Here is a 23,058-nt window from a genome sequence, read left to right on the forward strand (position 1 = left end):
AAATAAATGCCAAAACTGAATTCACACAGATATAAGCAATGGAAAAGAAAACCATAGAGGGGGTTTAAGCAACACCACTTCGTTGGCTTGGTTTTGGGAACCTTTTTTGGAGTAGCAGGAGGAGGAGCCGCATCCGATGGAGGTTGATGATTCCATCTCCGACTGTGGTGACAAGATAGGACCGTCGTGTTCACCGTTGGATCCGAAAACGTCGTCATCGTTCAAATAAGTCAGAAGCAAAACACCGTCCACAGTCATGGACTGAGCGCCATCGTAGGCTCAGGCTGAGAATAATAGAAATGAGAATAGTAGAAAGTGCATGAGTTAACATACTCAATGAATATAACGAAAGGTTGTAGTTTATTTTATATTTTACTTAACTTCAAAAATAATAATATTTCACTAGTAATGTCTTTCAAATCTCTAATAATGCCTTTCAAATCCACTGATAATGACATCCTAATCCACGTTAGATGAATTACAAAACCATTGGATTTTAAAATCCATCAATAATTCAAATCCATTAAAAACACATATCCAATAACACCCCCTTAGAGACAAATACAAATAATTAGAGGTGAATATTGTAGTTCATGTGTTTCTCTGTCATGTCCTATTTTGTCTTAAACATATTCCCAAATACTCTGTCACATAAGGGAATGCATTCACAATATGGTACATTTCCGATATGGAGAAAATTTTGTATTTTCGATTAGAAATGAAACGCGATGTAAAACTTTAAAACTCCTTCAATCCCGGTTTTGTTTACAAGAATATTGATACAAAAAAAATGGTTGGGTAGGGAGTTGAAACGTTTGCTTACAAGTTTAGATAGCTTCTATGGATCACCAAGCTTTTATGATGGAAGAGTAACTCTAAAGGTTTGACAACTATTTCAATATTTTCTATTATTTTATTTTTACCAAAAAAAAAACTAATTGTATAATTACAAAACAAAAATTTGTAAGTATGATTTAAATTTAAAAAGAAAAAAATGAATTAGCATATATTTTTGTTATAAATCGGACAATATTTTCAAAGCTGTAATTGGAGAGATTATTGAAAATAAAATAAAATTGTTTTTAAGTATAAATACGATTCTTAAGCAAAAAAAAAAAGAGGTATCGATTTTGTTGGCTAACTACCGAAGCTTGTAGCTTAGCTCCTCTCCCTTCTTCCTCTCTCAACGGTAAGTAAGATCTGATCCGTCTTCTTCCTCCTCCTCCTCTGATCCGTCTCCATAGGTCTCTTTCATCTCGAATCGTAGACTACATTCGTCTATGTCTCTGTCTCGGGTGCCATTGTTACCTTTTAAGTTTTAAATTCGTTTGATCTATTCGAATTCTTTAGTGTTTCGATTCGTCATTAGACTCTAATTGAATAGTTATCGAACGATCTGATTCCGATTTGGTGTGTTTGTTCACTAGACTGGATCTGTGAAGTATGGCTCGCAAGAAGATCAGAGAGTACGACTCAAAGAGACTGGTGAAAGAACACTTCAAAAGGCTTTCTGGTCAAGATTTGCCTATCAGATCCGTTCAGGTTAGATCCATCCAACTTTGTGTTTTAGTTAGTGCAGTGCATTGGTTTCTCCGTCATGACTCAGGTTTTTTGTTTTACCTGTTCTGTTGTGTTAATCGCTTGTGATGTTTTAGATTAACCAAGAGACTGATCTGAATGAGCTGGTTGAGAGGGAGCCTTGGCTCTCATCTGAGAAGCTTGTGGTGAAACCTGATATGTTGTTTGGGAAGCGTGGCAAAAGTGGTTTGGTTGCTTTGAAATTAGATTTCGCTGATGTTGCAACTTTTGTGAAAGAACGTTTGGGCAAAGAGGTAACTTTTTTTTTTTGCTGAAATGATCTGAAGACCATCTTTTTCTTTTGCTTAGCTTTGTTTTTTGCTGTTTCCTTCCCTCTATTATCTCTACAGGTAGAGATGAGTGGATGTAAAGGACCCATTACAACATTCATTGTTGAACCATTTGTCCCACACGATGAAGAGTTCTATCTTAATATTGTCTCTGATAGACTTGGCTGCAGCATAAGCTTTTCTGAGTGCGGAGGAATTGACATTGAGGAGAACTGGGACAAGGTAGTTTTGTTACCTTTTCGTTGATATCCTCTTAGTGTCAGTTTCTCACTGTAAAGCTGAAAATTGAGTTCACTTTCAATAGGTCAAGACCATATCTATACCGACGGGTGCTTCCCTGACATCTGACATAATTGCACCTCTTGTTGCAACTCTTCCTCTAGAGGTACTTAAGCTGAACATCAATGAGAACTGATATTTTGTATTGAACAAACTACTTGCAATTTGGAATAACTAATTTTACACATACAGATCAAAGGGGAACTTGAAGATTTTATTCAAGTTATTTTTACCCTATTTGAAGGTATGCCAATTCTGACCGATTCTACACACAAGTCATAGCTGATTCACAGTGACGAAATCTGAACCAAAAACTGAAGCTTATTTACTCTCTTCTTTTTTTCTTGGGGTCTAGATCTTGATTTCACTTTCTTGGAGATGAATCCTTTCACATTGGTTGAGGGAAAGCCTTATCCTTTGGATATGAGGGGTGAGCTTGATGACACCGCTGCTTTCAAAAACTTTAAGAAGTAAGTTTGTGTCTTCCAATTTTTTCAACATTTCTAAGTCAAGAGCTTCAAGAAGGCATGATAAGCCTTCCTGCTGCTGTATTCAGGGTTATGATCAACCTCTTACATTTTGCAGGTGGGGCGACATTGAATTCCCTATGCCATTTGGAAGAGTGATGAGTTCAACAGAGAGCTTCATCCACGGTCTAGATGAGAAGGTTTCATTACCTATCTGTGTAGAACTCGACCCTTTGGGAAACACCAGTTTCTCTATGACTTATGACCCTTTTTTATATGCAGACAAGTGCATCTTTGAAGTTCACTGTTCTGAATCCCAAGGGAAGGATTTGGACTATGGTAGCTGGAGGAGGTGCAAGTGTCATCTATGCTGATACCGTATGTTTTAATATGAAAATATGTATATGCGTAATCAACACTGAGAATCTCCTGCATTTGTTTCTCCCTGCAAGCCTTAGCCTCTAAACTGTCTGCGAAAATCTTATATCCAGGTTGGAGATCTCGGGTATGCATCTGAGCTTGGAAATTATGCTGAGTACAGTGGAGCACCAAAAGAAGACGAGGTTTTGCAGTATGCTAGAGTCGTCATCGATGTAAGATGCTTTTTTGTTGTCTCCTTCCACATTATAACATATGAAACCAACCCAAAATAATGGCACTTCTGACTATAAAATACTGCGATTTTTCTCAATTCTTCAGTGTGCTACAGCTAATCCCGATGGACAAAGCAGAGCTCTGGTAATCGGAGGGGGAATTGCTAACTTCACTGATGTTGCTGCTACCTTCAATGGCATTATCCGAGCTCTCAAGGAAAAGGTAAGAAAGAAGAGATTAGAATCGTCCAAAAGCCTATTATTACCCTCAAAAATAAGTATAAAAGAGCTTTCCTTTAATATTTTACAGGAAGCAAAGCTGAAAGCAGCAAGGATGCATATATTTGTGAGGAGAGGAGGACCAAACTACCAAAAGGGACTTGCTAAAATGAGATCACTTGGAGATGAAATAGGTGTCCCCATCGAGGTATATACAGAACAAAGAAATAAACCTCAACACATTCCCGCTAAACCCGTTTTCTAACTGTTTCTACATGTCTGTTTGATTTCAAGGTGTATGGTCCTGAAGCAACAATGACAGGTATCTGCAAGGAGGCAATCCAGTACATCACCGCGGCTGCATAAGCCTTTTCACTCTTATTCAGTTACTTCTAAAATACTCTTATTAGCTTATATTGAGTTTGAGACATGCGTTTGGATTGTATTTCACCTCTAATCAATATTTCTTACTATTCATAAATAATAAACAAGCTTCTTCTTTTTGACTTTAGTGTATCATCTTCTTGACTTAGAAAAAGAACAAGAACAAGAACCCTATTTCACTTTGATAGGACTTGGGAGTTGGTCGATTAGGTGTGACTAGTGAGTGTAAAGGTCTACAACAAGTGACAAATCATACAGTATTTTAATCACTATATAATATAACAACGTAAACGCAAGAGTCTCTAAAGACCCATGCACACAAGCCAATCATATACAATCTATAGCCCACTTCAGACACTTCCATCGAGTTTCTTCTTCTACATAGGAGGACCACTCACACCCACCTGCTCCCATTGAGTCTCCAGAGATCTACGTTATGTTATTTTGCTAAATTTTGTTTTTCTTAGTCTTGTGCAAATTCTACAAATTGAAAAAAAGAGAATGCTACAGTAACTCAAAATCATTTAGTTAATCATTTTCAAATCTATAGTCATTTTGTGTGTATATAATTAAACTCTAAATAATTTTAGATGATACGTATTAGAGAATACAATTTTGCTCGGTGCTACTGACTTTGTAGAAATAATAATGATAATACTCCAATTTATTATGTCTTATAATGATAATTAATATTCCACTTTACTATTTTTTTAAATGATCATTTTAATATTTAACCAAAACTACAACAACAAAGATCTCCAGTACCAAGAGGATTGTCCATGCACGTCCATGTAGTATCATCTGGGAACTTTGGCGGTCCACATCGGTCACTACAATCCATATCATCCTTGCACGAACCTCTAGAATTACATACTCCAGGCCTAATATCGTCTGCCTTCAATAATATATGTCAAATTTCACCAAAAACCAAAAATGTTAACATTAGTAGTGTGTGTCAAAAAAAAACATTAGTAGTGTATACTATGATTTTTCCAATACGAAATTATGTATTGTTTTATTTAGATATATGCACAACAAAACTTTCAAGTGAAAATGAGATTTATGAAAAGAACAAAGTCAGATAAGATGTTTACCCTGAGAAGTGAATAAGAGAGAATATGTGATGAGAAGAAGGGCTGCAAGTTGAAACTTTGACAAAGCCATTTTGTTTGAATGATTTTTAGTTTTTTGGAACATGTCTACGCATATATACACAAAAGTGTCAAAACTTATATACCTTGAATGGTACTAAATTTCATGTATTTAAAAATAAAATAAAAGGGTAGTAATCTTTAAAATGGATTTTGGAATATGTTTTTCTAAGTTTAAGGAAAAATTTGGTATCCATTCAAGTATATGAATCCAGTTTTGGTGTTATGTTTGCATTTTAATAAAGAATCCCAAAACTATATTAAGGATGATCTTATGAAGAAAAAAAAAGGAACAAAATCCAGCCCAAAATTAAAATAAAATCTCTAGAAAAAACATTCCCCATCCTTGGCCCTAGTATCAAAATGACTACGTGTGGTTGTTAATTGTCTTTTAAAAAAGAATCCATGAATAAAGATATGGTCAAATTCTTCATAGTTTGTTTGTCAAGGCTTGAATTTGATTAGTGTTTTTTTTTTTTGGTAAATGAATTTGATTAGTGTTAAGCATTCTGAAATCATATTTAAATCTTGATATTTATTAAAAGGCAAATCTATCACTTACAATATATGCTTCAACCTATTGAAATTATGTATAGACAATGTTTAACTAAAATTAGAAAGAGTGATTTTGGAATTAAAATGATCGACATCAAATTATTTGGCTAATAAAAAAAAAATTCCAACCTCTCTTCTCTGATTTTTTTCAACAAAATTGTTTCATTTAATAAGTTAAGAGTGTCGAAATTTATCATCTCATCTTTATTTGATCATATTTTGAAAACATGCGAATCAATACATAGTTCATATAATAAATTAATAAATGTTTTTTATATGTTGTAATTTGAATATTAAATAAAAAAAAAACATAATTTACTCAATTAGTGAAAAAGTAGTGTATGAAACAAACATCCAATATGGGCAAAACATTTTGGGTGGTGTTTCAAATTGCGGTTAATGAGCATAATCAAATGATTGAGAACATTAATAAATGCCCATAAGACAAACAAACAAATGTAATGCAATGTGTAGAAACCATCATATGAAAGAATTGTCAAAACTCAAAAGTAACTAAGATAAGAGTTACTGAAGAAGTAGATATACACCAAGATATTGGATCCTGATAAATTGTAAGAACATGAACTTATCTTTCATCATCATTGATCAAATATGAAATCAGATGCATTAAGCCTTTTTACACCGATCATAGTCATACACATATCCGGTTTTAGAAGTGGCTCATCAAATTTTGGACCTTAGCCCATTTATCTATTAACTATGATCCATTTTTTACTGAGTGGATAGCTCTGGGACATTCTAATGTGTCAAAAACCAGAAAAACTTGGTGAAGTAAATTTTGTAAAAGTTCTAGTTCTACTGCTAATATTTGATTCGTGTAGTTAGTAGTAAAAGGGAAAGGAAGTGTTATCTTTTAAAAAGTGTTTACTTACTTAAAATGATAACTCTTTTTTGTAACAAAAACTCAAAAAGGGATGAAAGAATAAAATAATTAAAGCCCGAGAAAGCCAACAAGATAAGGGAGGAGACAGAGGCCATGAACGAACGTGATCTGCCCAACAAAAAGGACCTCTCTTTTTTTTCTTTTTTTTGCTCTGGAGAGAGAGAGAGAGAGAGAGAGAGAGAGAGAGAGAGAGAGAGGTCCTTTGTTCTTTCATATGTTTTTTCTTTTATCTTTTCTCTCTGACCCATCTCTTCAATCTAATCACCATTTTTTTTGTATATTTTAAAAGTGCATTTCTTGAAATACCTGCCCGAAAGCAAGAAAAAAAGAATTCAAACTGAAATCATGAAAACATATTGAAAATTGTACTATTTTTTTCTTCCCTCTCACAGTAATATAAATAATTTTTCTGATTGATAAGAAATTAGTATAATAGAAAAAGGGAGAAAAACAGAGAGTCTCTTCTTTTCTTGTTATTCTGTCAGTATCTTTCTGTGTGTGTTTGTGGATTTTTTGGCATTTTCGTTTTGGATTTTGCTTGTTTGGTCCCTTTCTTTTGCTTACTTTTTTCTTTTATTTTCTTTTTTCTTCTAGTGGTGTGTGTGAATAATGTGGGAGTAGGCAGATGGAGGAGATTAGATGATTTGGTAAAAGTGGTGTGAAAATTTAGAAACCAAACCAAACCCATTTGAAAAAAACAAATCTTTTTAAGAATGTTTATAGAGAAAGAGATTAGTTTATTCAATAAATTACTAAAGTAACCTAAAGTAATAATACCAAGAGGCATTAGTATCATCATCACTCATTTCTCAGATCTCTAGGAAAAAAATTCTCAGACTTTCAGAGCATTTTGGTGGTTTTGTTTGCTTGGTTTCTCGGGAAAATTCTCTTCTTACTTTATTACTATTCTCCTCTCTCTCTCTCTCTTGTCACACTGCTTGTTTAGCACTCATTCTCTTAATGCTTCTTTCAAAACTTCTCTCTTTCCTAAGCTGAGAGTGTTCTTTTTTTTTTGCAAAGCGTCAGTTTTTATTTTTCAATTTGGGTTTACCTCATTTGATTTTGGAGACCAGAAAAGAGAGGTTCCTAAAAAAAAGAGTGAGATTGGTCTCAAAGTAGTTTTCTGTGTCTGAAAATAGACAAAAAGGCTAAGGCTTTTATAGATATGGGAGAGAGAGAAATGAGTTGTTGTTGGTGGGTTTACTGAAGCATTTGTGGTTTTTCTCCTCGAACTACCAAAGTTGGTTGCTTCAAGAAAGGGATATGGCCATGGAAGGTGTAGGATTTGTGGTTTGCAGATTAGGGTTTCTGGTTTTGGTCTGGTTCCTTGATGTCTCTTCTGCTACACTTTCCCCTACTGGTGTTAACTATGAAGGTTAGTCTTCTTCTTCTTGAGAAATCTCAATTTTTGAATAGAAAAATGTGTTTTTTTTTTTCTTTTGCTCAAACACAGGATTGCAGATTTGAATTCCTCTGTGAATTTATCATCTTTGTTTGACTATTTTTTTCTTGCTTGTTCCGCAAATTCTGGTGAATGTTTGTGTGGATTGGGTTCTTTTCTGCATTTTTATTGGATAATAAATATCAGAGCTTTAAATGCTCACCAGACTCATATCTCTCTAACTTAGCCAATACCAAACTCAAGTTTTACTTCATTCTCTGTGGAACTATCTCAGTATCCCTGGTGGGTTTACTGATTAGTGGGTTTTTTTTTTGTTTGGATAAGATTTCAGTTTCGAAAAAAATGCAGCTTTTGGGATAAGAGAATTGATATGAAGTTAGATTTGGTCTATCAGTCTAAAGTTTCTTTCTTTTTGTTTGTCTGAAATGAGCAGTGACGGCTTTGGTGGCTGTGAAGAATGAATTGAATGATCCGGACAATGTTCTTGCTAATTGGGATGTGAATTCAGTTGATCCTTGTAGCTGGAGAATGGTTACTTGCACTGATGGCTATGTCTCTGCATTGTGAGTCTTCTCATCTCTTCTCTTCTCGTATATTTAAGACAAAAAGATCAAATTAGATCTCTGATACTTGTTTTGTTTTTTCTTAATTAAACAGGGGACTTCCTAGCCAAAGCCTGTCTGGTAAATTGTCTCCTAGAATTGGAAACCTCACCTATCTACAGTCTGTGTAAGTTATATATAATCTTTGCTATGTTTGATTCTTGCTCTATAGTTTTTCTTCTTGTTGAGGTCAAGGTTTTGTGGTTTTAGGTGGTTACAAAACAATGCAATCACTGGTCCGATTCCCGAAACAATTGGAAGGTTGGAGAAGCTTCAGACACTTGATCTTTCGAACAATTTATTCACCGGGGAGATACCGGCCTCACTTGGAGAACTCAAGAACTTGAATTACCTGTGAGTGCTCCTTTAGGTTTCACAATGATTCTTTTGTTGCATGTTTATAAAATTCCAGTTCAAGTCTCAATGTTTTCCTGTTGCGTTCTTGTTCACTTCCATTTTCAGGCGGTTAAACAATAACAGTCTTAGAGGAACTTGCCCTGAGTCTTTATCCAAGATTGAGGGACTCACTCTAGTGTATGTCTCTAAACTCTCTTTTTCTATTGTTCACAGTCGAAAAAATATGTTGGGAGCATATTTACGAACTTCTTTGTTATTGATTCTTAATGTGCAGAGACATTTCGTATAACAATCTTAGCGGTTCTCTACCAAAAGTTTCTGCCAGAACTTTCAAGTAAGTTATACTAGAATCATCTCAGAACTTTCTATCCTTTAAACTAAAACTAAGATTCACCATCGTATTTGATTTGTATCTTGGACTCTAGGGTAATTGGAAATGCGTTAATCTGTGGCCCAAAAGCTGTTTCAAATTGTTCTGCTGTCTTACCCGAGCCTCTCACACTTCCACAAGATGGTCCGCCAGGTATTAGCCGTCTGCTTCTCATGGATCACTTTTCTTCTTCTGCGGCATTGGACCTTTTTCACTTACTTCTTTGGTTGTTTTAGATGATTCAGGAACTCATACCAATAGCCATCACGTTGCTCTTGCATTTGCCGCAAGCTTCAGTGCAGCATTTTTTGTTTTCTTTACAAGTGGAATGTTTCTATGGTGGAGATATCGGCGTAACAAGCAAATATTTTTTGACGTCAATGGTTGGTATCTTGAAAATTTCTCAGCTTTGCATCTTATTGTGCCGGGAAAAAACTAACAGTTTCTTCTTGATGATGGATATTTTGCAGAACAATATGATCCAGAGGTGAGTTTAGGACACTTGAAAAGGTATACATTCAAAGAGCTTAGGTCCGCGACCAATCATTTCAACTCGAAGAACATTCTTGGAAGAGGCGGATACGGGATTGTGTACAAAGGCCATTTAAGCGATGGGTCTTTGGTAGCTGTCAAACGTCTCAAAGACTGTAACATTGCGGGTGGAGAAGTCCAGTTTCAGACAGAAGTAGAGACAATAAGCTTGGCTCTTCATCGAAATCTTCTCAGGCTCCGCGGTTTCTGTAGTAGCAACCAGGAGAGAATATTAGTCTACCCTTACATGCCAAATGGGAGCGTCGCATCACGCTTAAAAGGTAATGCGTTTTCCAAAACCAAAATTTGTTAATGTTCTCGCGCTCTTTTGCAAGTTTTTAATATCTTGCTGCAATTTTTCTTTAGATAATATCCGGGGAGAGCCAGCATTAGACTGGTCAAAAAGGAAGAAGATAGCAGTCGGGACAGCTAGAGGACTAGTGTACCTACACGAGCAGTGTGACCCAAAGATTATACACCGAGATGTGAAAGCGGCTAACATTCTGTTGGATGAGGATTTTGAAGCAGTTGTTGGTGATTTCGGGTTAGCTAAGCTTCTAGACCATAGGGACTCACATGTCACGACTGCAGTTCGTGGAACCGTAGGCCACATTGCACCGGAGTACTTATCTACGGGTCAGTCCTCAGAGAAGACCGATGTTTTTGGCTTTGGTATACTTCTCCTTGAGCTCATTACTGGTCAAAAAGCTCTTGACTTTGGCCGATCCTCACACCAGAAAGGTGTAATGCTTGACTGGGTAAGTCCTTTTTCTCTGCTTCTTGCTTCATTTCCTAGAATCATTGAGGGTATTGGTCAATTCTGGTATGGTTCAGTTCAGTCTTGTTTGATAGAAAACTTAAAATTGAATACAAGTCATTTTCAAAGAAAGACTAGATTTTTATTTCGCTTCAGTTTGGTTCTGTTTATGTGGCTGAAGAAATGAGATTGTTAAAAACGGCAGGTGAAGAAGTTGCATCAAGAAGGGAAACTAAAGCAACTAATAGACAAAGATCTAAGTGACAAGTTCGATAGAGTAGAGCTCGAAGAAATCGTTCAAGTGGCGCTTCTATGCACTCAGTTCAATCCATCTCATAGACCAAAAATGTCAGAAGTGATGAAGATGCTTGAAGGCGACGGCTTGGCTGAGAGATGGGAAGCGTCACAGACCGGTAACGGGGATTCGCAACCACCTCCGTTGCCTCCAGGGATGGTGAGTTCATCGCCGCGTGTAAGGTATTACTCAGATTATATCCAGGAATCATCTCTTGTAGTAGAAGCCATTGAGCTCTCAGGTCCTCGATGATTAATGTAACTCACTTTTTTCTTGTTTTCATTCTCTTTTCTTGTTTTTTGTATTTTGTTCTTTTTGTAATGTTTGTTGATATGTGTAATTTTTATGTAAAAAAATATTAAATGCAATAGAAAATGTTCATTAGCATGACAAATTACTCAACATTTGAATTTTGAAGTAAAGGTTCTCATGTGAAATTTTGGACATTGTAAATTACTAATGCCGTGATAATTAAACAAAACTAAATAATTTGGTAAATCAAAATAGAACTGAACTGAATTTGGTAATTACATTCATCCCTAACCAAACACGAAATATTCCCAAATCGAATCATATCGGTTTAAACGGGACCTGGTCCAAGCCGAATCGAATTTTCTAAATCCGGTCAAAGTGTTAAACCAATAATTACATACGCAACTTTGCCTCACACTGTCACACACACTTATTTGTACTCTCCACTGCATGAACTGAACAAATATAGACCAAGTAGAGTCGTAAACGTGGAGGCTATTCCAACTGTGACGACAGAAGCGTGCACTTGCACCTTCAGACCACACACACACATGAGAGACCGTTAGTTAAGATCACGCGGCTACAAGCTATCGTAGTTAACGAGAAAGAGAATGATGTCGGTCCAACGTCTCGTGAGTCCTTCTTATGACACGTGTGCTCAGATACAGTCGGTGCCACTCTGCCTTAACATTACCACCACGATCCACATTAACTTTCTAATTACACTTAAAATAAAATTATTAACGGGACTAATAATTAAAATTATGTAAGTTAACATCTCCATAATTGTTAGCTTCATAGGTGACTTTTTTTTATTTCATGTGTTTTATTGTTTGACTAATAATTTCATTTGAACTTTTTGTATCCACATTAATTATTTCCTAATTATTGATATTTTTTTAAAAGTTAAGCATTCATTAATAACTTCATTAAATGGAGTAAGTAAGAAGTAGCCTGAATTAAACTTTTTGAGAAACATGTCAATGGTGGTTTACTGGTTTTAAACTGAAATCGTTATCTTCGAGAGTAAAACCGTTTTTTTTTTCTTTCTTTGTTTGCAGTTTCTTCTCCATGTTCTATCTCTCTACTTCTAATTTGCATTTGAACACTACTCAAGTAGATGGATCCGTCTAAGAAACTTTTGTTTCCGGACCAGATTCTATCTTCTAGAAGAAACATCTTGACTAGATTCGGTTTAGGAGTCGCTGCTTCTCTCCTTCTCCTTACTCTTCTCTCCCTTACTAGTTCTTCCTTCAATGTCCCTTTCGTCTCTCCTCTGCTTCAAGGTCTCAAAAGCTCTAATCTTAACACTTCTTCTTCTGTGAAGCAAGTTGAGGAGAAGCCTCATGTAGTAAATCTCACCGTCCCAGATGCCAAAGTTCCAAGCTTTGTTCCGGAACAAAGATCTGGAGAAACTGGAGATACTGCTTCTTTGAAGAACACAACTTTGTCTGGAGAAGGTAAAGTTCCAAGCTTTGATTCCGGACAAGGATCTGGAGATACAGTTACGACGAACTCGAGTTTGGGTGAAGACGGTAAAGTCGCAGTTGCGGATGACCAAAATACCCTCGAAGTAAATGCTACAACAACAAATGTGGCGAATAGCTCGAGCTTGGTATCTGATTTGGGAGGTAGATATGTGCCTGCAAACTCAAGTGAAGAGAATGGCTCTGTGGTTACAGATCGAAGCAGAGGTTCATTTGAAGATTGTGATATCTACGATGGAAGGTGGGTGAAAGCTGATGATGAGACAATGCCGTACTACCCACCTGGTTCCTGTCCGTATATAGACAGAGATTTTAACTGTCACGCTAATGGAAGACCTGATGATGCTTATGTTAAATGGAGATGGCAACCAAATGGGTGTGACATTCCTAGGTAAATGATTCTTGATGTTCTTGATACAAATTAGGTTTTTGAGTAGGTAACAAGATTTCGATTGAGGTTTTACCGAATTGAGTTTCGAATTATATTTTCAGTTTTTGTCTGATAAGTAGTACAATGTTATCTCTGTGTTGGAATGTAAAGGTTGAATGGAACTGATTTTCTGGAAAAGCTGAGAGGGAAGAAGCTGGTTTTTGTTGGAGATTCGATAAACCGGAACATGTGGGAGTCTCTTGTTTGCATTCTTAGACATAGTCTCAAGGACAAGAAAAGAGTGTATGAGATCTCTGGGAGAAGAGAGTTCAAGAAGAAAGGCTTTTACGCTTTCAGATTCGAGGTGAAATATCGTTGTTCTTAGGGAATGTGTAGTAACATTTCTGAAAGCTGCAGCAATGCATGTTTGCTTGATGTTTTTGGGATTTTTTTCTTGTTCTTGCAGGACTATAATTGCACGGTGGATTTTGTTGGCTCGCCTTTTTTTGTTAGGGAATCAAGTTTTAAAGGGGTGAACGGTACTAAATTGGAGACTTTAAGGTTGGATATGATGGACAAGACGACTTCCATGTATAGTGATGCTGATATACTAATTTTCAACACTGGTCATTGGTGGACTCATGACAAAACGAAGCTAGGGTATGAATCTTAAACAGAGAACTTGAACAAGAGGCCCTCGTTGTTTTTTTGTTAACAACGATTTTGATTTCTTTCTGCAGAGAAAACTATTACCAAGAAGGTAACGTTGTGTACCCGAGGCTTAAGGTTCTCGAAGCTTATAAACGAGCTCTCACTACTTGGGCGAAATGGGTCGATAAGAACATCGACCGCAGTCACACCCATGTCATATTTCGAGGGTATTCTGTTACACATTTCAGGTAATTCCCAATCAAAAATACATTCTAGTTACTTCAAAACGTGTTCTTGAAGCTGGTGTTCATACTACAGAGGAGGGCCATGGAATTCAGGAGGACAATGCCATAAAGAAACGGAACCGATTTTCAACACGAGGTACTTGGCAAAGTATCCTTCCAAGATGAAAGCTTTCGAGTATATTCTCCGTGATACAATGAAAACTCCGGTGATATATATGAACATAAGTCGACTAACGGATTTCAGAAAAGACGGTCACCCGGCGATATATAGAATGGTGTACAGGACGGAAAAGGAGAAAAGAGAGGCCGTGAGACACCAAGATTGTAGCCATTGGTGCTTGCCGGGTGTCCCAGACACATGGAACCAGCTCTTGTATGTGTCACTATTAAAGGCTGGGCTTGCGTCTAAGTGGTAGGTTAAGTCCTTTGGCTTATGTATTTGCATCGTTGTTTGTATGTTTTGCGGTTGTAAAGTCCCATTTATGAAGCAAATCTCCTTTGTAGAAAAGAAAGGAGGGTTTTATATTTTTGAATATGGCGTTTGTGACGGGTTCACTCATTCCTTGCATAAAGTTGCAGAAAAATCCTCAAATTTTCCAAAAATATATTTATTGATTAACCCATGTATCACATTGAGTGACATGGGTCTTAATTTAGTATATATTATGGTAGGTTTATAAATTTATTAATTCATGATATTGATTTACATAGAATTTTCAAAAAATATCTTACTTTTCCGTAGTTTTCATATTACTCTAACATAGTAAATAAATTTTCTTGGTTTTCATATTATTTTGTAATAATTACGAATATTTATTGTTTTATCATTGATCATAATTTTTTTAATAAATATAATCCTTAAATAAATATATAAAAGCTATAGTAAATTTACATTGAGAAAGACTAGTTTTCAAATAACTATACAATATGTTATGTTTATCAAAATATAATAAAATATAGTAATTTATTAAAATCCATTCTTTTTTTCTTCTTGCTATATATTATAAATTATGTATAGGCATAGTATCAGAAAAGAACTTTTGGTATTTGTTGTCGCTGCCATTGTGGGATTTCCCATTGCGTACTTAAGTTTGAACTAGGTTTTGACCCGCGCTACAGCGCGGGGGAAAAATGCTGATTTTGGTTTTAATTTTAAAATTTTTGGGAATATTGCACGATAAATTTGTTCTTGTTTCGAAGTGTAGGATTTTAATTGTGTTCGATTTTCCTTACTGACTGAAGACGCATATTCGACATTTTAGAGTTAACACTAAACTTTTAAAAATATGGTAGACTGGTGTGTTAAACCAACAATCAAGAATATATTTTCAATAAGTATAATTGTGTGGTTTTAGTATATTGGACCATTTTTGGTTTATTAAAATTGGGAAAGGGGATATTTGGTTTGTAGGTTGAGTTTTGTTAATCATATATCAATATATTGAGGGTATTTTGGTTTGTAAATGTTTTTGAACGTTATAAAGTTTTGTGTAATATTTGCAACACTGTTTGATTTTTTTAAGTTTGGAAATATTAGACATGAATCGGTTATTAAATGTTGTTTGGGAAGTGTCATTATGTATGTTCGTTATTGTTAAAACCAAATATTTTTTTGTTGTTTTCTGATTTCCACAAACAGAACCGAGTACATTAAAATAGCGGGCTTGTTTTTTTTTTAATTATAATAGTAACTGTTATGTTAATTAATACCATTTACTATGGGCTTCTGGCCCATAATTAAATATTTTGGATAAGGTCCATTCCACCATTGATGGTAATCGGAAGAAATCAATTCATTTTCCCCTTTCTATTTTTTGATTCATCTCCTTCATTGTTTGACTGAAATCTTGTAAATCGTGGGTCGAATTTATCATTCATATCTGTAAGAAATCATTGGAAGACGATGCAAACGATTCGTGAGTGGAAAATATATGAACTCTGATGTTGAAACAGATTGAGAGATATACACCCGTATTCGGCCAGGTTTGTACTTTTCCAATCGAAACTGTTAATTAACGAAAGCAAATTTAGTTAGTATCATCTGTTGATGGATTGCTATTCAGTTTGTAAACGCTACACTGTATATTGTTTTCCCTTCATACTGTTTGTCACTGAATTGTAATCTCTTTTTCCGTATTATTAATTTTACAAATGTTTCATCTTAATTGCAGAGCTTATTGTTTATGAAGCTTGAGGATTGACGGCATGGATTTATACAGAAGAGATATTTTGTTGTCATTATATAATAAGGTTAGTAATCCTTTTCGAGCTACCAAGTAGAAATCTATAATTATCGAGACTAGCAACCTTAACTTTTTTCAATAATCAATAAGGTTGCTAGGGATTATCTTAAATATAACTATAAGGTGAATATCGAAAGTTCAGGGTTGGTAGGGATTATCTTAAATATAACTATAAGAAAACATGTAAATGGTGAAAAAACTTAAAGGAACTTAATGATGGATTTTCGAGACTAAGTCATCACTAAAATCGTCTGTTCATTATCGTTAAATCACGATAATTAGAAACAAACAACATTAATTTAGAAAATAATAATCACAAAAATCTTCCTAATTATCAATATTTTAGTGATGCACAATATTGTTGCTAATTCAGGATAGTTTCAGCGACGATGTTAGATTGTGAAAGATATGTATTTTAAAATTATGTAATATTAGTACATATTTGGCAACAAAATATGATTAGTGAGTGATAAGCGTAGAATTTTTCTTATAGTTGTTAACCAAAAAAAATTGTAGAGTTTTCATATGATGAGTGACCAAATATGCAAATGCGATTTTAGTACTACAATACTTTGTAATAAGTATTTATTATTGATATAATATTGTGATGTTGCTATGTTTTGCAAAGCAAACCATATTGAAAATAGAGTTTATTTAAGTACAACAAAATTTTTGAATTACTGATTTTCTTATAAAAGCAAGGCTTATTGTTTTAAATTTGTTTATACCCTACCTTGAGTTAGTGTGCACATTTTTATTTTACTCAATTGTATCTTGTGCAGAGAGGAAGATGTTACAGATGAAGATAGTGATACTGAACGAGAACCCTATGTCCAAATCTATGATAAGGATGAGATGTATCCATGAGTTGATATGTGCAATCAATTTTCTATAGAAATTTTGCGTGCACATATCCAAATCTATGAGGGCACTCATTAATTTATATTTTACGAGTTTATGTGTTGTTGATATGATTTTGAGTAGTCTAAGTAGCTTGTTTTGTAATAAATATGTTGTTTGCTGCCAGTACATATTTGGAAAGACCTAGGATTGACAAATTTTTAAAAAAACTATATATTTCATAGTTTTTTGATAATCTTTTATTTGATCAGTCAGACCAAACAATTATATCCTTCTATTAATTTTCGTATGTTTAATTATTACCAAAGTTTTAAATTATTCACATTAATTTACCACAATTAATATATCTACTTCATTGACCAAAAATAAATAAATTAATTTTCCAGATATTTCATATTTATTAAAAACCTGAATAATATGGAGAATACAATTCATACATGACACCCTTTATGAAAAACAAAAACAAATTGATGGATGTGAGAATGTGTAGAACACTAACCAAATGACAAACAAAACGAAGTTATCAAAGATATCATCCCTCATCCCTCATCCCTCATCCCTCATCCAATCTAACAGCATCACTGCCATTATGGAACTGAAAGAATTCGCAAATTATTTGTTGGGCCATAAAATAAGCCCGTGAATGTTGTTATACGGGCCTGTACAAAAGCCGAAAGTCAGTTAGTCGTGTTATATTATTTTAAACGAGATTATTAACTACAATAGATCGGATCTCATTTATCTCAATCTTGCATAATACAGTAAACTTTGTACTAAGTTGACTTTTTTTTAAGCTCCCTCTCATGGCGATGAAAGAGCTCAGACATGGCTCCCACGAATGCGTGTTGACCTCGCCTGAAACCATAGCAGATGGCATATGCAATATGTGTTTCAAAGATAAACCTGTCGAGTTCGCATGTAGTTCTTGTAACTTCGATCTATGTAAAGCTTGCTCTGATATACCACCGAAGGTGTCACACGAATTTCACTCGGAGCATCCTCTAGATTTGTGTCTCCGAAAATATGATCAAAAGCCTGGACACATCATCTGCTCCGGATGTGGTAACATGTCTTCAGATTGTTTCTACAAGTGCAAAGAGTGTGAGATCTACCTTGATCTGGATTGTGCACTCCTGCCTAACATTTTCAGGAGCTGGGATATCAAAACAGAGCTCCATTACAGCCATGCTCACTTGCTTAAGAGGTGTAGACCAGGACCAGATGCTAGAGGATCTTGTCTCTTGTGTGAGCTTCCTTTATCTCCTTCCTCAATATGTTACGGTTGCGTTCATTGTTACGGGTTTGTACATGAGCGTTGCCGCAACTTCCCCGTAGAGTTTCAACATCCTGTGCATCCGCAACACCCTCTCAAGCGCCTTGATTTCACCTTAAATTGTGGTCCTGGAATATCTTGTTATAAGTGTAGGAACGAAATCTACACCGTTCCGGTTGGTTGTTTAGAATGCAAATTTTTCCTTCACCTGAGGTGTGCGGATTCCATGTTGCGAGGTTTGATGCACAAGTCTCATCAACACATGTTGTTTTATGTCGGTTGCTATACCTATGTGTATACACTTGGTTTCAATGAGAATTATCACTGTGCGATATGCAATAAGTATACGGGTGAACAGTTTTATCAGTGCCTTGAATGTGGCTGGAAGGTTCATTGCGAATGTATTGAGATACCTCGGTCCCTAGTAAAGAAAAATTTCCACATCCATCCACTTGCGTTTACAATCTTTCTAGGTGAGGATGAATTATTGGAGTATTGTGGCGTTTGCGAGACAATGGTACATGTAGGACATCATGTTTATTCCTGCCAAGAATGTGATTATCTTGGCCACATTGAATGCATTTTACGCAAGGTACTACAATTCTGTTTACTCTTGATGGAATTGTGTATAAAGATAGATAGTGATGATGAGCTACTCTTACTTGTAATCAACAGGAAGCGCCTTCGCCATTGTATTTGAAAGATCTCGACATGACAAGAGGCACAAATGGAGAAGATTGTAAAACCGAAAAATTGGAAAATAAGCTTACGGTATGGCCTTATGGTAATCGGTACACTGCTAACAGATATTAGAAATGTTTTTATTTACTTTTCCTCAATTGTTTTAGCCTTTTAGGTATATGTTGTAGGTTAATGTAATCGAGCATACTCATGTGATGATGAGTTGGGACACTGGAAATAACAATACATCATGCGGCATATGCGAAGGAAATATATTAAGTAGCTCATGGAAATGTGAGACATGTTATTTCTTTGCACATGATTCTTGTGTAAAGCTGGGGAGACCATCAAGGCATAGACTTCATTTGAACCATGATTTGACTCTCATGTCAAGTTACCCAACAGGAGTTATCATGAGTTGCAACACCTGCAAAGGGGAAATAAGAGGTTTCAATCTCTTATGTCGTATATGCATTTTAATTACCTGCATGCGTTGTGTAGTAAAGTTTGGGGAGTTACAAAGAGGGCAAAAAGTCATTGGAACCACAAAAGTAAAATGCAGCATGTATGTTGGGAGTCACCATTTGTTTCAAGTTATGGTATCTAATTCATATCCGACAGCTTGCACTATTTGTGATGAGAGGTTGTGTAGTGGGAAAGTTTTGTCATGTATGGAGTGTGGAGAGATATATCATCCTCATTGTATTGAAACTTTCAGGGAGAAACTCATTCATCCCATTCATTCTGATCACAAGCTTGAAATCAAGATGAAGGTTGGATCTAAGTGCATTGCCTGCGAACTGAATATTACAAAGTATGGTCTGTTTTGCTCTCTTTGCAAAGCCAGCTTCCATATTAAATGTAGAGAAGCAGTCGATGATGCATCAGGGAAGAACAATGTTTGACCTTCACAAGTATACTTTCTAGTTTCTATAACTTTTGGATGTTTGCTGAATGTTTCGAAATTTTCTTTCCAGTAATACAGCCCACTCCTGAAGTTTCTGTTACTATATGATAAAACGAAGATTAACATGTGGGATTAGATGCCTCTGTCCTTGTTTCTAAATTCCAACAACACAAGGTGAATATTATTGAACAAGGTTATGCAGAGTTGAAAGTTTCATCATGCCATGTACTTCCTATATATACTTGAATGACCAGAACAGAGAAGTGGTCTGATTTTTGCAGAGCAATCTCAAGTCATCATTTGAATCTGCGTCACACACACATTTTTATTTTTATTTTCTTATTTTTTTTTGGTATGAAAGTAAAATTATATTCAAATAATAAAATTTTACGGTAGCACCAAAAAAAAAAAAGTTTTGAGGAATTCGTAAAAACAGCTAAAATTTTATATTGAATGTAGTAAATTTTTTTGTTTTGAAGATTAAAATATGCAACAATGAGTTATCAGGTAGAAGAGAGTTCAAGAAGAAAGGGTTTTATGCTTTCAGGTTCGAGGTGAGATATCTATTTTCTTGCGGAATGTTTAGTATACCATTTTTGAAAGCTGCAGCAATGCATGTTTTTGCTTGATGTTCTTGGGATCTTTTTCATGTTCTTGTTGCAGGACTATAATTGCACGGTGGTTTTCGTTGGCTCGCCCTTTTTTGTAAGGGAAACAAGTTTCAAAGGGGTGAACGGTACTAAATTGGAGACTTTAAGGTTGGATATGATGGACAAGACGACTTCCATGTATAGTGATGCTGATATACTAATTTTCAACACTGGTCATTGGTGGACTCATGACAAAACGAAGCTAGGGTATGAGTCTTAAACAGAGAACTTGAACAAGAGGCCCTCGTCGTGTTTTTAGTTAACAACGATTTTGATTTCTTTCTGCAGAGAAAACTATTACCAAGAAGGTAACGTTGTGTACCCGAGGCTTAAGGTTCTCGAAGCTTATAAACGAGCTCTCACTACTTGGGCGAAATGGGTCGATGAGAACATCAACCGCAGTCACACCCATGTCATATTCCGAGGGTACTCCGTTACACATTTCAGGTAATTCCCAATCAAAAACACCTTCTGGTTACTTCAAAACGTGTTCTTGAAGCTAACGTTCATTTACAGAGGAGGACAATGCCATAAGGAAACAGAACCAATTATCAAGTTAATTTATGAAGGGGGTTTCCACATTGAGTTCTTTGGACTCCTCCAAGACATCTGAGATCTTCGGAATAGTTTTGTTGATATAACCTTCTCTTTTATCCCAAGACATCCCTCGTCTTGCCAATCATATGGCACATAAGGTAGCGAAAAAGGCATTAGTCTCTCGTGAGTTGATGTATTCAAAACTCTTCTAATTTTTCATTGAAAGTACTTTATGACCCAAAAAGAAATAACAATAGAAACAAAGATATGACCCAAAAAAAAAGAAGACTTTTTAATTAAAATCGGGCTTCAAGAATAGGGCCATATAACTTTTGTGTTTGTCAGCCACATAATGGCCTTTTAGCTGCTGTGTTTGTCCGCCACAAAATGGCTTTGTGGAAGCGTTTGGTATTTTTTTTTTCTTGAGTACGGCCATATAACTTTATTGTTTTTCAGGCCACATATGGGCTTCGCCGAAGTGCTTTTATTTTAGTTAAATAGAACAATTAATATAAATGGCATAACAACGTAAATAAGTGTTCAAACCAAAAGTTTTTATTAAAACTACTGCAAAAATATTAATATAGATTAATTTTCTTCCATTATTTTATAATTTTGTATGAGCCCAAACAGTAATATAATCAAAAATGCTACTCAAATATGAAATAACTTTTTAGCTTAGATTTTGTGAATGATCCTTCAATCCTTTTATTTTCCTTGTTAGTTGAAAACTGTTTAACCAGAAATGTCAAGTGGTTCACATTTTCGAACGTTATTTAATAAATTTTACTAATGAATAAAGAAACACAATAAAAATAGTGAAAATACGAGACGCTGAGAAGAATTAATGGGCTTTAAGGCCCACTAGAGAAAGCGTAAACCTTTTTGTTAGTGATCAATTCGAGAAAAAAGGAAATTGAATAAAAAAGTTGAGGGTTTTCGGCTTTCTTTATTGTTCTCTACTGTTTTTTACTGTGGAGATGACTGCTCTACCTTCCATAGTGGTGACGGACGAAATTCTGATAAGACTCCGCTGGAATCTTTGATGAATATGAAAACTGGTTGCAAGGAATGATACAAAATGAGTCATGCAGAGATCAGTGTTCTATCTTCAACATAACAAATGAAAGTAATTTAGTTAAAGAAACCAAACAAATGGATTCAACTTACAAAAGAATTGGAGTTCATTTAACAAATTTGTTTTGCATTTTGTGATGTTGATTTTGTGGCATGCATAAGGCGATAAACATAGGTTAATCAATTACTAATTTTGCATTTTTAGCTGGACAAATCACAACATATGAACTAGTAGATGTTGAGTTTCAAAATTTTCATGGATAAATAAAGAAACAATAATACAAGAGAATTGTGTATATTTTGTACCTTTTTCAAGATGATTACAATATGTCTCAACATCTCCACCTGTTAGATAACTTAAGGTTAATTGACTCCTAAAAAGTTTATTTGTATCTTTTGATGCATCGTTGAGACTTGATATTGATAAATCCATTAATCAAATCTTCTCTCTATCAAATATCCTCGTTCTATGAAGCTTTTCTTTCCGAATAAACTTTGCCAATTTCTGACATACGAGTGTCATCTCCAAAAAATTAAAATAAGTCTGATACTTTTTCACCATTTTTTTCTTTCTTTCAAAAAATGAATCAATTCAGATTTTAGGAGTTTTTTTTTTTAATCAAAAAACCATATTTTTCTCCAAATTAAACCTCATTAGCTTTTTTCCAAATGTGAACCACAACTAACCATCTTCAATCAAAAATCTTATATATCCGCAAAAAAGAAAAATGGACTATGTGTCTCGAAATTTTGATTTTCTTGCACTCTATAAAATTAACTATCCAACCCAATAAAAATTATATGTTATGTAGTCCTGACATAAATTATGTATTGTATATAGTTCTAATTTGGGTAATGAAAGAAGCTACATAATTTATTATGTGATGAATTTGGTTATATCATCAAGATTGTGTAGTGAGATCTTGATCTTCATGCAAGACTTGAAAGACAAATAAGAATTACATACAAAAATATATATATATTGCATTGAAGGTAAGGGAAACACCAAACTTAGAAAATGAATGATCACATAAATTAACTTCACGTGGTGAGTGAGTATCCTTTCACCTGAGGGGAAATATTTTGAAAA

The 23,058-nt window shown here is 35.0% G+C and overlaps 4 protein-coding genes across 11 annotated transcripts; all 4 read left to right on the forward strand.

The window, feature by feature from the left end:
* Nucleotides 1–1,095: 1,095 nt before the first annotated feature.
* On the forward strand, nt 1,096–3,937 carry LOC17894388 (ATP-citrate synthase alpha chain protein 2). Of its 2 annotated transcripts, XM_023788253.1 has the most exons (13): nt 1,096–1,189; nt 1,428–1,542; nt 1,656–1,832; nt 1,929–2,090; nt 2,173–2,253; nt 2,340–2,391; nt 2,503–2,617; nt 2,733–2,814; nt 2,897–2,992; nt 3,106–3,207; nt 3,314–3,430; nt 3,518–3,634; nt 3,721–3,937. In XM_023788253.1, the coding sequence occupies exons 2-13, from the start codon at nt 1,444–1,446 to the stop codon at nt 3,790–3,792; spliced, it is 1,272 nt and encodes a 423-aa protein (XP_023644021.1). In that variant the 5' UTR covers nt 1,096–1,189; nt 1,428–1,443; the 3' UTR covers nt 3,793–3,937. The 2 variants fall into 2 exon arrangements, with proteins under 2 accessions (XP_023644021.1, XP_006301658.1); XM_006301596.2 differs by lacking the exon at nt 1,096–1,189 and having other exon boundaries at nt 1,300–1,542.
* Nucleotides 3,938–7,213: 3,276 nt separating this feature from the next.
* On the forward strand, nt 7,214–11,136 carry LOC17894726 (protein NSP-INTERACTING KINASE 3). Of its 2 annotated transcripts, none has more exons than XM_023787524.1 (11): nt 7,214–7,795; nt 8,256–8,385; nt 8,480–8,551; nt 8,635–8,778; nt 8,887–8,958; nt 9,056–9,115; nt 9,207–9,304; nt 9,397–9,534; nt 9,622–9,963; nt 10,049–10,440; nt 10,645–11,136. In XM_023787524.1, exons 1-11 carry the CDS (start codon nt 7,684–7,686, stop codon nt 10,984–10,986), a joined length of 1,902 nt encoding a protein of 633 aa, XP_023643292.1. In that variant the 5' UTR covers nt 7,214–7,683; the 3' UTR covers nt 10,987–11,136. The 2 variants fall into 2 exon arrangements, with proteins under 2 accessions (XP_023643292.1, XP_006301740.2); XM_006301678.2 differs by having other exon boundaries at nt 7,216–7,795; nt 9,388–9,534.
* Nucleotides 11,137–11,986: 850 nt separating this feature from the next.
* LOC17894432 (protein trichome birefringence-like 2) lies at nt 11,987–14,294 on the forward strand. The gene is made up of 5 exons (XM_006302044.2): nt 11,987–12,864; nt 13,015–13,207; nt 13,310–13,503; nt 13,584–13,742; nt 13,813–14,294. The coding sequence occupies exons 1-5, from the start codon at nt 12,107–12,109 to the stop codon at nt 14,153–14,155; spliced, it is 1,647 nt and encodes a 548-aa protein (XP_006302106.1). The 5' UTR covers nt 11,987–12,106; the 3' UTR covers nt 14,156–14,294.
* Nucleotides 14,295–17,632: 3,338 nt separating this feature from the next.
* Nucleotides 17,633–21,119, forward strand: LOC17894169. Of its 6 annotated transcripts, none has more exons than XR_002834936.1 (7): nt 17,633–18,708; nt 18,792–18,887; nt 18,986–19,878; nt 20,184–20,258; nt 20,368–20,561; nt 20,643–20,801; nt 20,871–21,119. XR_002834936.1 is itself a non-coding variant. In XM_023787074.1 (4 exons), the coding sequence occupies exons 1-4, from the start codon at nt 17,647–17,649 to the stop codon at nt 19,566–19,568; spliced, it is 1,470 nt and encodes a 489-aa protein (XP_023642842.1). In that variant the 5' UTR covers nt 17,633–17,646; the 3' UTR covers nt 19,569–19,657. The 6 variants fall into 6 exon arrangements, 3 of the variants coding, with proteins under 3 accessions (XP_023642842.1, XP_023642840.1, XP_023642841.1); XR_002834937.1 differs by having other exon boundaries at nt 20,212–20,258; XR_002834938.1 differs by lacking the exons at nt 20,184–20,258; nt 20,368–20,561; nt 20,643–20,801; nt 20,871–21,119 and adding an exon at nt 19,986–20,049.
* Nucleotides 21,120–23,058: the final 1,939 nt, after the last annotated feature.

Source organism: Capsella rubella, unplaced genomic scaffold (genome assembly GCF_000375325.1).
Source record: "Capsella rubella cultivar Monte Gargano unplaced genomic scaffold, Caprub1_0 scaffold_2, whole genome shotgun sequence".
NCBI classification, from domain to species: Eukaryota; Viridiplantae; Streptophyta; class Magnoliopsida; order Brassicales; family Brassicaceae; genus Capsella; species Capsella rubella.

Excerpts from the sequence above, each read along its gene's own strand:
- LOC17894388 (XM_023788253.1), top strand. The coding sequence starts at position 1,444 with ATGGCTCGCAAGAAGATCAGAGAGTACGACTCAAAGAGACTGGTGAAA. Across the intron at positions 2,254-2,339 it reads TTGCAACTCTTCCTCTAGAG|ATCAAAGGGGAACTTGAAGA; the intron begins GTACTTAAGCTG and ends TTACACATACAG. Across the intron at positions 3,635-3,720 it reads AAATAGGTGTCCCCATCGAG|GTGTATGGTCCTGAAGCAAC; the intron begins GTATATACAGAA and ends TTTGATTTCAAG.
- LOC17894726 (XM_006301678.2), top strand. The coding sequence starts at position 7,684 with ATGGCCATGGAAGGTGTAGGATTTGTGGTTTGCAGATTAGGGTTTCTG. Across the intron at positions 8,779-8,886 it reads CTCAAGAACTTGAATTACCT|GCGGTTAAACAATAACAGTC; the intron begins GTGAGTGCTCCT and ends TTCCATTTTCAG. Across the intron at positions 10,441-10,644 it reads AAGGTGTAATGCTTGACTGG|GTGAAGAAGTTGCATCAAGA; the intron begins GTAAGTCCTTTT and ends TAAAAACGGCAG.
- LOC17894432 (XM_006302044.2), top strand. The coding sequence starts at position 12,107 with ATGGATCCGTCTAAGAAACTTTTGTTTCCGGACCAGATTCTATCTTCT. Across the intron at positions 12,865-13,014 it reads AATGGGTGTGACATTCCTAG|GTTGAATGGAACTGATTTTC; the intron begins GTAAATGATTCT and ends TGGAATGTAAAG. Across the intron at positions 13,504-13,583 it reads CATGACAAAACGAAGCTAGG|AGAAAACTATTACCAAGAAG; the intron begins GTATGAATCTTA and ends TTCTTTCTGCAG.
- LOC17894169 (XM_023787072.1), top strand. The coding sequence starts at position 17,647 with ATGGCGATGAAAGAGCTCAGACATGGCTCCCACGAATGCGTGTTGACC. Across the intron at positions 18,709-18,791 it reads TTGAATGCATTTTACGCAAG|GAAGCGCCTTCGCCATTGTA; the intron begins GTACTACAATTC and ends TGTAATCAACAG. Across the intron at positions 19,397-19,515 it reads ACCATTTGTTTCAAGTTATG|GGAGAAACTCATTCATCCCA; the intron begins GTATCTAATTCA and ends TGAAACTTTCAG.